Source organism: Poecile atricapillus, chromosome 20, assembly GCF_030490865.1.
Source record: "Poecile atricapillus isolate bPoeAtr1 chromosome 20, bPoeAtr1.hap1, whole genome shotgun sequence".
NCBI classification, from domain to species: domain Eukaryota; kingdom Metazoa; phylum Chordata; class Aves; order Passeriformes; family Paridae; genus Poecile; species Poecile atricapillus.
Genome location: NC_081268.1, coordinates 1,506,107 through 1,518,896, shown reverse-complemented (window position 1 = coordinate 1,518,896; position 12,790 = coordinate 1,506,107). Strand labels below are relative to the sequence as shown.

Here is a 12,790-nt window from a genome sequence, read left to right as displayed (position 1 = left end):
CTCCTGGCAAAAGCACTCACAAGACATCTGAAACAACATACTTAGGAATAATTTCTTGTAAATATTGCCAAACAACATAAAGCTACAGCTGTGAGACTGAATGAAGAGATTTTTGGAGGACAAGCTGGTGTTTGGCAGAACTTTCAGAGACTCAGAGTTCTTTTACAAATTTTTACTACAACCACGGCAGCCATCATTTAATCCCTTGTCTTCAGGATCTGAGGGCTCCGCAGCAATTCCCGCAGGTAAACCCTGGCCTTCTCAGCAGCAGCTAATCAGAATAAACCCTAACGCTGACAGGAGCCCCGTGCTCATCCACAGCCCAGGGCTGCAGCACCAGCAGGTCTGTGAGCAGGGAGCCCAGCACAATGAACACCTTCACTGCAGCCCACTGTAATCCACATTTCCTGCAGCCAGAGCTGGGGAGGCTTTCTCCAACAAGAGAATTTGGGGATTTAGCCAGAGGGACACCACAGACCCAGATTATGTTCCCATAAAAACTACCGAAGGTTTGCCCTGAAGTTTCAGCTGGGAGGTATTTCCAGACACGGACATCACAGCAGTTTGAAGTCAGCCTAGCATTAGAGCTGTGCTAGATTTTTACTGGGTTGGTTTTTGGTTTTTTTTTCACAAAGGAAAAAAGGGCTTTATAAAATTAATCTTTCACACTGCCCAGACATTTCTCTAAGTTTAAATTTCACCACCCCTACAAGCCTCCAGCTGGGGTGATTAGGCAATGGAAGTTAGACATGTAACTGAAGGACACAGGGTCCACCCTGGGTAAATGAAACCTCCTTATCGAAGTGCTGGGGAGAACTCAGATACTCCAGGCATATACTGCTTTCAAGATAAGTTATTGGCAATCATTTACCAATAAAGAACTTCACTGAAGCCAGCCTCTCTGTGGAGTATTTCCTCTTTCTAGCAAAACCTGTACAGAATCATTTTTATCAACACACAAAATCTGGAAGCCTTCTAATTATGTAATTAGAACTGTAATAATTAAGACCAAAGCTAAAGCTCGAAGGGTCCCCTTGTCCCCCAACTTCCCTTTCTCAATTAACTCTGCACAGTGATAACCACTTTGGCTTAAAGGCTAAAAAAAGGACAGGATCAAAAGGCTGGTTTAATACAGCTGGAGGGAAAGAATGCATTTCAGCTCCCCAGCAGCCATCTGATGAAACCCTGGGCCAATTCCCTATGTAAATGACTTAATTAGAATTACCAGATTACACTGCTGAAGGCTTTATTTAAATAGGCAGTTTATCAACAGGATAAACTGTGCTCCCATTCTCACAGAATGCTGGTGTAAATGCATCTGTTCAAAGCTCTACCACATAGGAGTTGAACAGTAATTCAATAAACCACTGGCATATTTTCCCCACCGAAAAAAAGAAATACCACAAAGGACTTGCCAGAGGCAGGATAGAAAGATAGCTATTGCTTCCCAACAATCAAGAAATAGTCTCCCAGAAGGGAAAGTTCCCTCATTTTCTATAATACAGTATCTTTATATTGTTTTATAGCAAAGCAGGGGAAAAAATCCTGTTGTTGCAATGTCACATCACACACTGCATCTGCTCAACATACAGCACTAGTCCTGGGCTCAGCACAAAAAGGCATGCATAAACCCATTTTCCTGATTAATGATCTACAGAAGACATCAATACCAAATTCCAACTTTATACCAAGAGGTATTTTTTCCATCTTTACCTCAAATCAAATAAAGGAGTTAAGTTGTTCCTAAATTAAAAGTCTTTCATTTCCCATCACCGAACTGAGTTCAGAATCCTATGCATTATTTTCTATTATTATTTACAAAAGCAAGAGACATCCACATTCAACAAGCCTACACTGAGCTGAAATAACACTGTAGCTTCTTGTTTATTCAGAGACATTTGACTTCAGCAGCGTTGCCATTCGACAACTCCATTTGTTTTTCTTCCTACATCTTCAAAGAAATGTTTATAGCAAGTAAACCAAGACCCAACTATATCAATGAAATAGTCTTTGTTAAGCAAAGGCTTATCTCATCAGATGCAAAGCAACCAAGCATAAAGAACCACTAAAAATGTCAGTGTGTGCCAGTAAAGTTTGGGAATGCTGTGGAAAAGGGAAGGGATGCAGGCAAAGGGATTTTTCTTTGAAAACCTTACATTCTTTGTGCTCTGACAACTTTCCTCTCTTCTCTGGTATGAAGTTTATCCAGATCAGTAATCTGCCCATCTGAAACTCTGATAGTTTTACGGGAACACAAAATTCAAGTACTTTCCTGATAAATCTTTCTTCCAAGATCACAGTACACAACAAGTGTCCAAAGTTACGGCAATTTTAGATAAATTGTTGTGTCCCTATTTTAGCTAAAACATAAAATAATTAAAACTATGTAAAAGCCATCATGTCTCAAACACAGAAGAAAAAGATGCCAACTGAAGCTATAGCAAAACTGATCTTAAATGGGACCCTGTTGAGAAATAATTGCTACTACTGCAGGAAAAATGAAGGCCTTAATGAAATTGCTTTTTAAAAAAAACTATTTTTATGTGTTGTCATTGATTTCCTCAGTGACAAAACATGTTTCTTACATGGAAGAGGAAGTACTCAAATTGGCAAGGGAAAACCATCATCTTATATTCTAAGAATGTCAAGTGTCCAGTCAAATAATGAGGCTGCAATTGCCTGTAACTGCTGAAATAAAACTACACCCCTGCATTTCAAAGTTATCCTGAGGCTTCTCTCACTGAAGACGCCAATAAACTTGCAGCAGTTTACTCTGGGTTAACACAGAAGCCACGTGCAGAGCTTAAGTTCATTAATGTTTTTAACATTAACGTTTTAACACCAAGAATACAATCTGACTTTTATACCTCTGTCCTCATACAATTGTCACTGGTTTTGTTAAGAGTTAAGATGCTGTTCCTCAAGGTATCAAAAGTACTATGAATCTTTCTTTAGAAAACATAATATTCAGTCTTCATTTGCCATTATCATTTGCAGGTATTTTATAAAACCATGAATTAACAACCCAATCTTTCCTGCTCCTCCCCCAGAGGCTTTAGAAAGACTGAAGGTCAAGCAATGTCTCAACACTGCACCAGTATTTCACATTTTTGAAGGCAAAGTAGTAAAAGGTTGTTACATCACCCATTGAAAAGACTAACCACAGCCACAGGTACGCCTCTCACAAGAAGCAGCTACGCAAGAAACTCTTAAAGCTAATCTGATTAATAGAAAGAGATTTCCCCCAAAATCCCACATCTGTGGGAAAAACAGCAAATGCAGACAAAGCATTAATATTGTTGTACTCCTAGGGACACTAAAGCATCAGACACTTCACAAATTAAATCAGAAAGTTCAAAAAGTATTAAGGCTACATTAAAGTATTAAGACTGTTATTAAAGTATCTACGAGTATTAAGCGTCTTTCATCTAATTGGACATCTAATTAAGTGAGAAGGAATGAAGTGCTTCCAGGGACAGCTCAACACATCGGGGCGGTTACAGGAATGCCCATTTCTGCAGTTCCCACACAGCCTATCTTTTGGTACCGCCCGTATGTCGAAAACCGAGGATGCTGCCTGATAAAAAGCCTCTTTTGTCTGAGCAAACCCTTTGTAGAGAACCCGAGTACCTTAAGATGGTAAAATGCAATTGTAAACCATAAAAATTGGCAGGGACATTCAAGTGCAGATGCGGCATCTGCATACGGGAAGTGTAAAAGGGTCCCAAATGGTGCCCATAAACCCCGGGCAGGGACCGGCTCACAGGTACCGAGCCGAGACACCCGCGGGGCACCGGGAGCAGCCGCGGGGCACGGCCGGGACACGGCGGGCGGCACCGGCACCCGCGGGGCTGCCCCGGGACAGCGGCCCGGAGCGCTCGGAGCGGCCCCGGGGGAGCTCGGACAGCGAGTCCGTACGGGGAAGCCGCGCTTTCGGCCGAACGGGTTCAATTGGCAGGAAACGCCGAACCGTCCGGGGGCAGCGGCTGCGGCCGGCGACCCCCGCCTGCCCGAGCGGGTCCCGGCGCCCCGGCCCGGGGGGCAGCGGCCCTTTGTTGTGCCCCACGGCCGCGGAAAGTCGCGGGGCCGCATCGGGCCCCCGGAGCCCCCGGCAGCGCCGGCCCCGCGCCCCCGGCCCGCCCGGACCCCTCGCGTTGCACTCACCGCTGCGGGGCGGCCCCTTGCTGGCGGCGCGGGGCTCCGGGAGCTCCGCGGGCGGCTCCAGCTCCATGGCGGCGCCGGGGCCGCGCCGGGCCGGGCCGGAGCTCGGCGGTCTCAGCGGCCCCGGCGGCCGCGCTGCCCCATGGCCGCTCGGGCGCTGCTGACAGCCAGGGCCGCGCCGCGCTCGGCCGGGCCGGCCGCGCCCCGCCCCCCCGGGGCACCACGGGAGCCGTAGTCCGAGCGCCGCCCGCGGGGAGCCGCGGCCCGGCCCTGACGGCCGCGCCCCCGGCCCGCCCCGAGCCCCCCGGCCCGCCCCGCCCCGCGGGCTCCGCGCCCCGGCCCGCCCCGGCTCTCCCGGGCCGGTGCACCGGGAGCGGTGGAGCGCCAGGGGGCACCCGCGGCCGAGCCCCGAGCGCTGCCCGCGGCACCGCGCACCGCGAGAGGGGAACCGGGAGCCGGGCACAGGACACGGGGCTCCGCGAGAGGGGAACCGGGAACCGGCCACGGGGCTCCGCGAGAGGGGAACGGGGCTCCGCGAAAGGAGAACCGGGCACCGAGCAGCGAGCGAGGGGAACCGGGCACGGGGCATGGGGCTCCGGGAGAGGGGAACCGGGCATAGGGTATAGCTCGGGGAAACCGCACAGCCCCGGCGAGCGTCCGGCCGGGCTCGCCCGGGGACACCGCCTCCTCAGAGGAGGGGATCGGCCAGCCCGGGGAGGGACGGGCAGCCTCGGTACAGCGGGAGCCCCGGGGCGAGCACGGCCAGCTCCACCCGGGGGGAACGCGCCGCCCCCGCGCCGGGCCGGGCTCTGCTGGGGCCGGTGCCGCCGCCGGGACGGGGCGGGGCGGGACGGGACGGGACGGGCGGCTCCTCCCCGCCGCCGGGACGGGCCGGGCCGGGCGGAGCGGGCGCTCGGTGCGGGCGGTCACCGCCGCTCTCGCCATGCGGGCGCTGCTGCTCCCCGCGCTCCTGCTCCCGGCGCTGGCCGCGGTGCGCGGCGCCGCCACGGTAAGGACGGCCCGGACCGGCACCGACCGAGATCGGGACCGGGACCGGGATTGCGGCCGGGAGCGATCACGGCGGTGGTCGAGAGCGGGCAGGGGCAGCCCCTTCCCTGCGGGGCCGGTCCGGTGTCCCCGGCGGTCGCTGCTCTCTGTGGCCGGGCGGAGCGGCGGGGGCGCGGGCGGGGGTCCGGGGGAGAGCTGGGGCTCCGGTGCCGGTGCTCCCATCGCGGCGGGGCTTCGGCGTAGGGAATGACCCGGGCTGTGGGCGCGTTCGAGCAGTTGGAAGGTGCCCAATTCCCGGCGCTGCGGTGATGGGCGCTGCAATGAGCGACTCCGTGCCAGAGAGAACAGCCCGGACAAGCCTTGCCCCGCGGGGGTGAGGAGCAGGAGCGGGACCGGGCAGCTGGGGGGGGAGCAGCCTCCCCCCTGCATCCAGGAGCCCTCGGTTCCAGCTGGAAAACGTCTCCCACGGGGTCAGTGGCCGTAGCGGGGCCGGAGCAGGGACACCGGGACCCACCCCAGAGGAATGGTGGTGGGAGCAGCTACTGCTAGGATCACCAAATGTTAAAAAGACAGGATTTTCCAAGACATTTGGTGGAAAACGACGCTGACACAGCTGTTGTCGGCAGCACTTAGCTTGGAACAGATATCCGAAGCCTGGAATGCCCTGTTGCTTGGGCTCCCGGCGGGGTGCCAGGGGTGATGCTGGCAGGATTCAGTGATCCACGCGGTGCCTCCTCCATCCCTCCCTCCCCGCAGGTGCTGCCTGCTGTGCTCAGAGGTGTTTTCTCCGTTCCTGCCGTTGGATGAGATCCCATCGGTGGGCATGCGTGTGCCACACAAGCGCTTGGCATGGCTGTGTCCCCGTGACCAACACGGGACACCCAAGCAGCGCCAGCGCCCTGGGCCTGGCCGCCGTCAGCCACGGCCCAGCCCTGCCAGCGCCGTTCTGCCTCAGCTGCAGGACGTGTTTGACACCTTGTGCCAAGCCTGGGAGGAGGAAGAAGAGGAGGGTGACATGGTTTCTCTCCCATGAAGGGGACATGCCTCCCAGCAGCTGTGCCAGAGGCGTGCGGAGCGGCAGCTTATCAACACAGCGTGTTTTCCTCCGAGACGAGTCCTCTGGCAGCAGCCAGAGGACAGCTTAAAAGCTGGCCAGGGGTCATTGTCAAAGGTCCCGCTTTCTCCAAATAATGTCACAAACTCTGTGCTCACATGGATGCTCTTGCAAGAGGTCCCGGAAACTGGGAAAATTACCCAGCTCATAAAACTTGCAGTGAGGAAACCCTCAGCAAAGTGCAGGGTCTCTCTCCCACACCAGCCATGTGTGTGTAGCCCCCGTGGAGCTGGGACCCGCTTGGGCGGAGAGGCAGCAGCCGCCTGCCAGCACCCTGGGCCAGGGTCTGCAGCAAGTGGGGGCATCCAGGGAAAGAATCACCAGAGCTCCGGCAGGGCTGCATCAGCCCCCCACGCAGGTTTCTTGGGGAGCTCAGATTCCCACAGAGAAAGCAGAGCAGCATGGGCTGCCCTCTGCACCACGTCCCCAAGCACCTGTGCCCCGTTGGGGAGCGGGTTTGTGCGTGCCCTGGTGCGGGCTGTGCCCTGCAGGGTGCGTACAGCCAGGCACGGGCTGACAGAGGGCACCCAGCCGATGTACCGCGCTGGGCGACCCTCACAGAGTCTCCCTACGTGGGAGCCTGTTTTAATACTTCCTTGCTTGTGGGCTTTTCTGTATAAATAGATCGTGCAGTTCCTGTTTAGGGAAGCTGGCAAACGGCAGAGCGAGGTTTAGTGTTACGGCCCCACGTGAAGGAGGGCGGCTGAGCTGCAGAGACACCCACAGCGCATTTCCCACGCGGGGTGGATGTGGCCGGAGCCTGGCGGGTCTCTGGGAAGGGCTGCGGCTGGCCCTTCGTGCCGTGGGAGAGGGTCTGAGCTCCGGACACCCGCACACTGTGCAGGGTCCCGGTGTCGCGGCCGCTCCGGTGGGTTGGCTGCTCAGCGCAGCCCCGGCGGGACACGAGGGCCCCGCGCCTCCCGCCGCAGCGTGCCGGGGCCGAGGGAGGGGATGCACAGCCCACGGTCACCTGCTGCCTCGGGAACGAGCTTCCAGCACAGGCAGCTGCAGCCCTGCCCTGCAGAAGGTGCTGGGAGCAGGTGGGGTCACAGCATGCGCCGGGGTCGGGCTGTGCTGCGGCAGTGGCACCCGCACCGCTGCCTGGTGCTCTGGAACGGGGGACCCCGGCTGGGAACTTCAGTGGGGCTCACCAGGATCTCTCACGGGATTCCCACAGGGATGTGCGCGCACCAGGACCTCAGGCAGCGCCGTGCACACGGATGGACGCTGCTCGTGGCCAGGCCAGCCCAGCCCCGGGTGCTGTGGGGCTGTAGAGAGGGGCCGGCAGCTCGGTGCCGGCTGTGAATCGTCCTGCGTGTTTGCACAAGCGCCGGCGTGGCCACGGGGGAGGTCAGGGGGCCCGGGGACGTGCGAGTCTGGCGAGGTGGTGTTTGGGGAGGGGGTTCCTGCCCCACTCCCTGCTGAGAGCTTGATTAGATTCTACTCAATTTACAGCCCTTTGGCTTCCTGGTGTTTTCCTTCAGCCAGCGGGACCTGGTTTCCCTTTGAACGAAAGAGGGTTTTTTGAAATGCAAAATGCGTGAAGTTTCGCAGCCCTTCAGAAAGGGGAGGAAGCCGCTGGCCCATGTGGGCTGTGGGGAGCTGGGGGTCCGTGCCCAGCTCAGGGAGAGCCTCTGCCCCGGTGCCAGCGGCGCAGCAGCCCTGCGCTGGATCCCTGGGCGGCCGTGGGTGCTGCAGGCAGGCAGGACATGCACCCCGCGGGCCCCTGCCCTTTCCCACGGCGCTCTGTGCCCCGCTGTGGTCCGGGGAGGACAGGGAGCCAGAGCTCAACTTGTTTCCCAGCTCTGCCACCGTTCTGTTTCCCAGGATGAGTCAGAGTCCCTCTCCCTCCGGGGTCATCGCACTGCCTCTCCCTGCTCTCCCACCCTCCCGGGTGCTTGGAGCAGGCTCATCCCTGCGCTTGGGACACCCGGAGCGGGCTGGCCGTGCTCCTGCCAGCCCGGGGGTCCCCCGCGGGTGCATAGCCGGTGGCGGCGGGTGAGAGGGACTCAGCTCCCCTGTCCCTGAGCACAACGGGAGAAATTAGCTAAACCAGCCGAAAAGCACCCTGGGCTCTGTGGCGTGAACCAGGGCCATGTGTGGAAACAAGGGAGTCCTTGAGCATGTGCCTCGGGCCATCGCGGCAGACTGAGGGGCCGAGCTCACCCCGAGGTGGCTGCATGTCACCACAAACAACGAGCCCTGTGTGGGCTTGGAGCCGTGCCGTGGGGGCACAGAGGCGCTGCTGCGTCTTCATGCCACCATCCCTGCTCACTGAGGTCTTGCTGGAGTCTGGGAAACAGCCACGGAAACGAGACTGAAGTACCTGGGCCACAAAACACTGGTGGCTGCAGGGATGAGAGCTCCCTGGGCTTCGTCACAGAGCGGCGGGACAGGCTGCTCTGGACTAGACAATGCCTCACACTCTTTGGGGCACAACCGTGAGCCCCAGGGGCAGTGGGAGATCTCTGGGCAAGCAGCAGTGAGGGAGGTGGCTGTGATGATCTGCTGGGCTCGGCAAGGTCCTGTGGGATGCCCGGGTGGGACACCTGGCTCATCACCTGTCCTGCAGGCTCTGGGTGATGTGGACCAGGTCCGGATGACCTCGGAGGGCTCCGACTGCCGCTGCAAGTGCATCCTGCGGCCGCTCAGCAAGGACGCCTGCAGCCGCGTCAGGAACGGCAGCGCGCGCGTGGAGGATTTCTACACCGTGGAGACGGTGAGCTCAGGGGCTGACTGCAAGTGCTCCTGCACCGCGCCCCCCTCCTCACTCAACCCCTGTGAGAATGAGTGGAAGATGGAGAAGCTGAAGAAACAGGCCCCTGAGCTCTTCAAGGTATCTGTGGTGTGGGACTGGGGGCCAGATCCCTCCCCACGCTGTGCAGCCATGCCCCTGCCCTGTGCCCCGTGCCGTAGCCCTTACCCCAGGGCCCCTTCCTGCATCCCCTCTGCAGCTGCAGTCCATGGTGGACCTGCTCGAGGGAACACTGTACAGCATGGACCTGATGAAGGTGCACTCTTACATCAGCAAGGTGGTGGCACAGATGAACACGCTGGAGGAGGTGAGTGAGCTCCAGCAGCACTGTCCCCACAGTGTCCCCACCGGGCAGCTCAGGACCACCTGTGAGCCCCTGAATGGTGCTCCAGCCTCTCCTCTCCTGCAGACCATCAAGACCAACCTGAGCAGAGAGAATGACTTCATGAAGGAGAGCGTCCAGCACCTCACCGACCAGATGAAACGCTATGAGAACTACTCTGACATCATGATCAGCATCAAGAAGGAGATCTCCAATCTGGGCTACCAGCTGCTGCAGAAGGATGCAGCTGCCATCCCCGAGAGCAAGGCTCAGGTACCCCAAGGCACAGGAACTCCCAGGGCCCAGCCCCATGCAGGCACAGTGAGAGCTCCCCCAGGCTTGTGGCAGGTGCACTGGGGTGACACCTGGGCTGGTGCCTGTGCCCACTGCCTGGCATGGTGGTGGCAGGGAGGAGGAGGGAGGGAATGGGGTCTGACCAGGCTGTGCCCCCCAGGACACGACAGGTGGCCGAGAGAAGGAGGTGGGACGATACCCCAGCACCCGCAAGGCACTGGGGGACAGGGCAGGCCCCCGAGCACCCAAGGAGAAGCCACTGAAGCCCGAAAAGCCCAAAAAGGAGAACACCAAGGCCAGAGCAGGGTCACAGCCCACAGCCAAGCCCAAGCCCCTGGCACAGCAGCAGACTGTGGTCCGAGGCATCACATACTACAAGGTCGGGCAGGTCGGAGCAGTGGAGGGTCCGGCCGGCAGCCGTGGTGAGTCTGGTGACAGGGCAGGGATGGGAGGCTGGGAGGGCACATCCCACCAAGGCAGAGGGCCAGGGCCTGTCTCTGCAAACACACTGACCCCCAGCTTGTCCCCCCACAGAAGGCCCTGTGAGAGGGGCAGTTGTGTCAGAGCAGCAGGAGGAGAGGGGCCCCCCACGCCCCTCAGCCGAGGGCACCCCAGCCCAAGCTGGTGCACAGACAGAGACCACCGTGTCCAGCACCACGGCTGCACCCAGCACTGCCCTGGCCCCCCACAGCACCGCCCGCAGCCCCCCTGGCCCCGGCCTCGGGCACGGGGCTGACAGCACCGGGGACCCCGAAACACCAAACAGAGGTGGGTGAGCAGGGGCGGCTGGGAGAGGGCACCCAGCCCTGTGTTCCCAGCGCCCCTGGCCAAGCTGAGCCAGCAGCAATCTGCCACGGGGAAGAAGGTGGAGTCAGCTGCCTGGGGCAGGGATAAGCCTTCCTCTTCCTCCCCCTCGGCACCCAGTAAAGGAGGTGGAGTGCGAAGGCACTATCGAGTCAGTGGAGCCCCCCACGGAGCACCACAGCTACGGGCGCAATGAGGGGGCCTGGATGAAGGACCCGGCAGCCAAGGATGACCGCATCTACGTCACCAACTACTACTATGGGAACAGCCTGGTGGAGTTCAGGAGCCTCGACAACTTCAAGCAGGGTGAGGGGCAAGCGGCTGAGTGGGCACAGGGGCTCCTCCTGGGCAGGTGTCCAGTGCTGTGTGACATCAGCTGTGCTGGGCCCTGGGGCGGTGGGCAGCTGAGGGGAGCTGGGGAGCACCCAGAGGGCAGCAAGGGGGACACAAGTCCCCTGTTGCTGCCAGCATGCTCTGGCCATCATGCATGGGATCCCAGTGCTGTGGAGGGTCCCAACACCTCTCCCACCCACTCACAGGCCGCTGGAGCAACCTCTATAAGCTGCCCTACAACTGGATTGGCACCGGGCACGTGGTGTACAGAGGGGCCTTCTACTACAACCGTGCCTTCACCAAGAACATCATCAAGTATGACCTGAAGGAGCGATATGTGGCGGGCTGGGCGCAGCTCCACGATGTGGTGTATGAGGACACGACGCCCTGGAAATGGAGGGGCCACTCAGACATCGACTTCGCTGTGGATGAGAGTGGGCTTTGGGTCATCTACCCCTCGGTGGACTATGACTACTCACAGCAGGAGGTGATCATCCTCAGCCGACTTGACCCCGTGGACCTCTCGGTGCGCAAGGAAACCACCTGGAAGACGGGTCTGAAGCGCAACACATACGGGAACTGCTTCATCATCTGTGGCATCCTCTATGCTGTGGACACCTACAGCCAAAAGGAAGGGCAGATCTCCTATGCCTTTGACACACACACAGACACGGAGGCAGAGCTCCGACTGCCCTTCCTCAACCACTACTCCTTCACAACGCAGGTCGACTACAACCCCAAGGAGAAGGTGCTCTATGCCTGGGACAACGGCCATCAGATGACATACGGGCTCCGCTTCGTGGTCTGAGTGCCCGGGCGGGTCCCACTGCACTCCTGCACCCACCCTGCACCGTGCCTGCCTGGGGCACCCTGACGCAGCCTGGCCCTGGTACCCCAGCTCCAGCCAGGGCTGTGGCAAGAGCCCAGCTTCCACCCCCAAACCTCCCCCATCTGCTATGGCCGTCACCCGCAGTGCGCCCACTGTACTGCAGGGCAGGGAGAGCCCGTAAGAGCAGCCCCCAGCAGACACACCTGTGACAACCTGGCCCTGGGGCCGTGGCAGCTCGGCCAGCTTCGCCTTCCCAGGGACAGAAAGGAGCCCAGCCCCGCATCCTTTTGCCACTGCTGGCACCGCCTGCCCTGCCCCAGCGCACTGAGCCCCCCCTGCACTGCCCCCATCCCAGCCACACTCCCCGCACACCCACCGGGACCGCGCGTCCCGTCCCTGCCGGCGGTGCCAGGGCCGGGACAGCTCCATGCCCTGGCCTGCACCGGGCCCCGTGGGGCGGGCGGGTCCCCTCACTGCCAGCCGCCAGGAACAGGTGCCAGTCGCTATTTTAGGAAATATGGTTGAGATGCCTTTGCTTTTGCTGATCATGAGTTTGTTATTTAAATGCATTCACTGAAGCTGTGCAAGTCCCTTTTGGCAGCAGGCGTGGAGGAGCCTGCCTAGGGTGTTCTGCCTGCACACCCACCTACACACCTGCCCTCACACCTGCCCTCACACCTGCCTGCTCCCAGCACTGGACAGGGCAGCCCTCGGGGCTCTCACTCTCCGTGTGAGGCAGAGCGAGGGGCTACGAGTGCTTGGCTTGGTTTTGGTCATTTTAGACATGAACAGTATTAAAACATAACAGATGTGAGAGCGAGCTGTGTGTGTTGTCGTTTGTCCTGAAGCTGGGCAGGGAGGACTGGCCAGGGTGGGTGCTCACCATCCCCATCCCTCGCTGTCCATGGCCCTTGCCCCCCTTGTCCACTGACCCGGCTTCCGTGGCCAGGAGTGCCCAGGGGTTGCTGTCACAGCTGTTGCACACCTTGCAGGTGCGTGTGCCCACACCCAGCACCCCTCGCAGCAGCAGCACGGTGCCACGGCCCTGCAGAGGCAGGAGCTGCCCCGGCTGCGAGCGCCCTCCCGCTCCTGTCCGTGTGTGCGGGGCAGCGTCCCCCGGCCCCGCCGGGTCCCGCACGCTCCGGCTGCTGGCCACGGGCGCCTCGTGCT

The 12,790-nt window shown here is 59.2% G+C and overlaps 2 protein-coding genes across 6 annotated transcripts in view; one reads left to right on the top strand and one right to left on the bottom strand.

Annotated features, from left to right (window-relative positions):
* NR6A1 (nuclear receptor subfamily 6 group A member 1) overlaps positions 1-4,343 on the bottom strand; it is a 75,305-nt gene extending 70,962 nt beyond the window's left edge. For all 4 annotated transcript variants that reach the window (XM_058853583.1, XM_058853584.1, XM_058853585.1 and 1 more), the window contains exon 1: positions 4,165-4,343. In XM_058853583.1, the coding sequence (XP_058709566.1) occupies positions 4,165-4,231 (67 nt within the window). In that variant the 5' untranslated portion in view covers positions 4,232-4,343. The remainder of the gene's footprint in view (positions 1-4,164) is intronic.
* Positions 4,344-4,651: 308 nt separating this feature from the next.
* On the top strand, positions 4,652-12,467 carry OLFML2A (olfactomedin like 2A). 2 transcript variants are annotated; one of them, XM_058853723.1, is made up of 8 exons: positions 4,657-5,170; positions 8,856-9,119; positions 9,238-9,345; positions 9,448-9,633; positions 9,815-10,076; positions 10,189-10,422; positions 10,579-10,764; positions 10,998-12,467. In XM_058853723.1, exons 1-8 carry the CDS (start codon positions 5,105-5,107, stop codon positions 11,597-11,599), a joined length of 1,908 nt encoding a protein of 635 aa, XP_058709706.1. In that variant the 5' UTR covers positions 4,657-5,104; the 3' UTR covers positions 11,600-12,467. The 2 variants fall into 2 exon arrangements, with proteins under 2 accessions (XP_058709707.1, XP_058709706.1); XM_058853724.1 differs by lacking the exon at positions 10,189-10,422 and having other exon boundaries at positions 4,652-5,170.
* The last annotated feature ends 323 nt before the right edge of the window (positions 12,468-12,790 follow it).

Excerpts from the sequence above, each read along its gene's own strand:
- OLFML2A (XM_058853723.1), top strand. The coding sequence starts at position 5,105 with ATGCGGGCGCTGCTGCTCCCCGCGCTCCTGCTCCCGGCGCTGGCCGCG. Across the intron at positions 9,634-9,814 it reads TCCCCGAGAGCAAGGCTCAG|GACACGACAGGTGGCCGAGA; the intron begins GTACCCCAAGGC and ends TGTGCCCCCCAG. Across the intron at positions 10,423-10,578 it reads CCCCGAAACACCAAACAGAG|TAAAGGAGGTGGAGTGCGAA; the intron begins GTGGGTGAGCAG and ends CTCGGCACCCAG.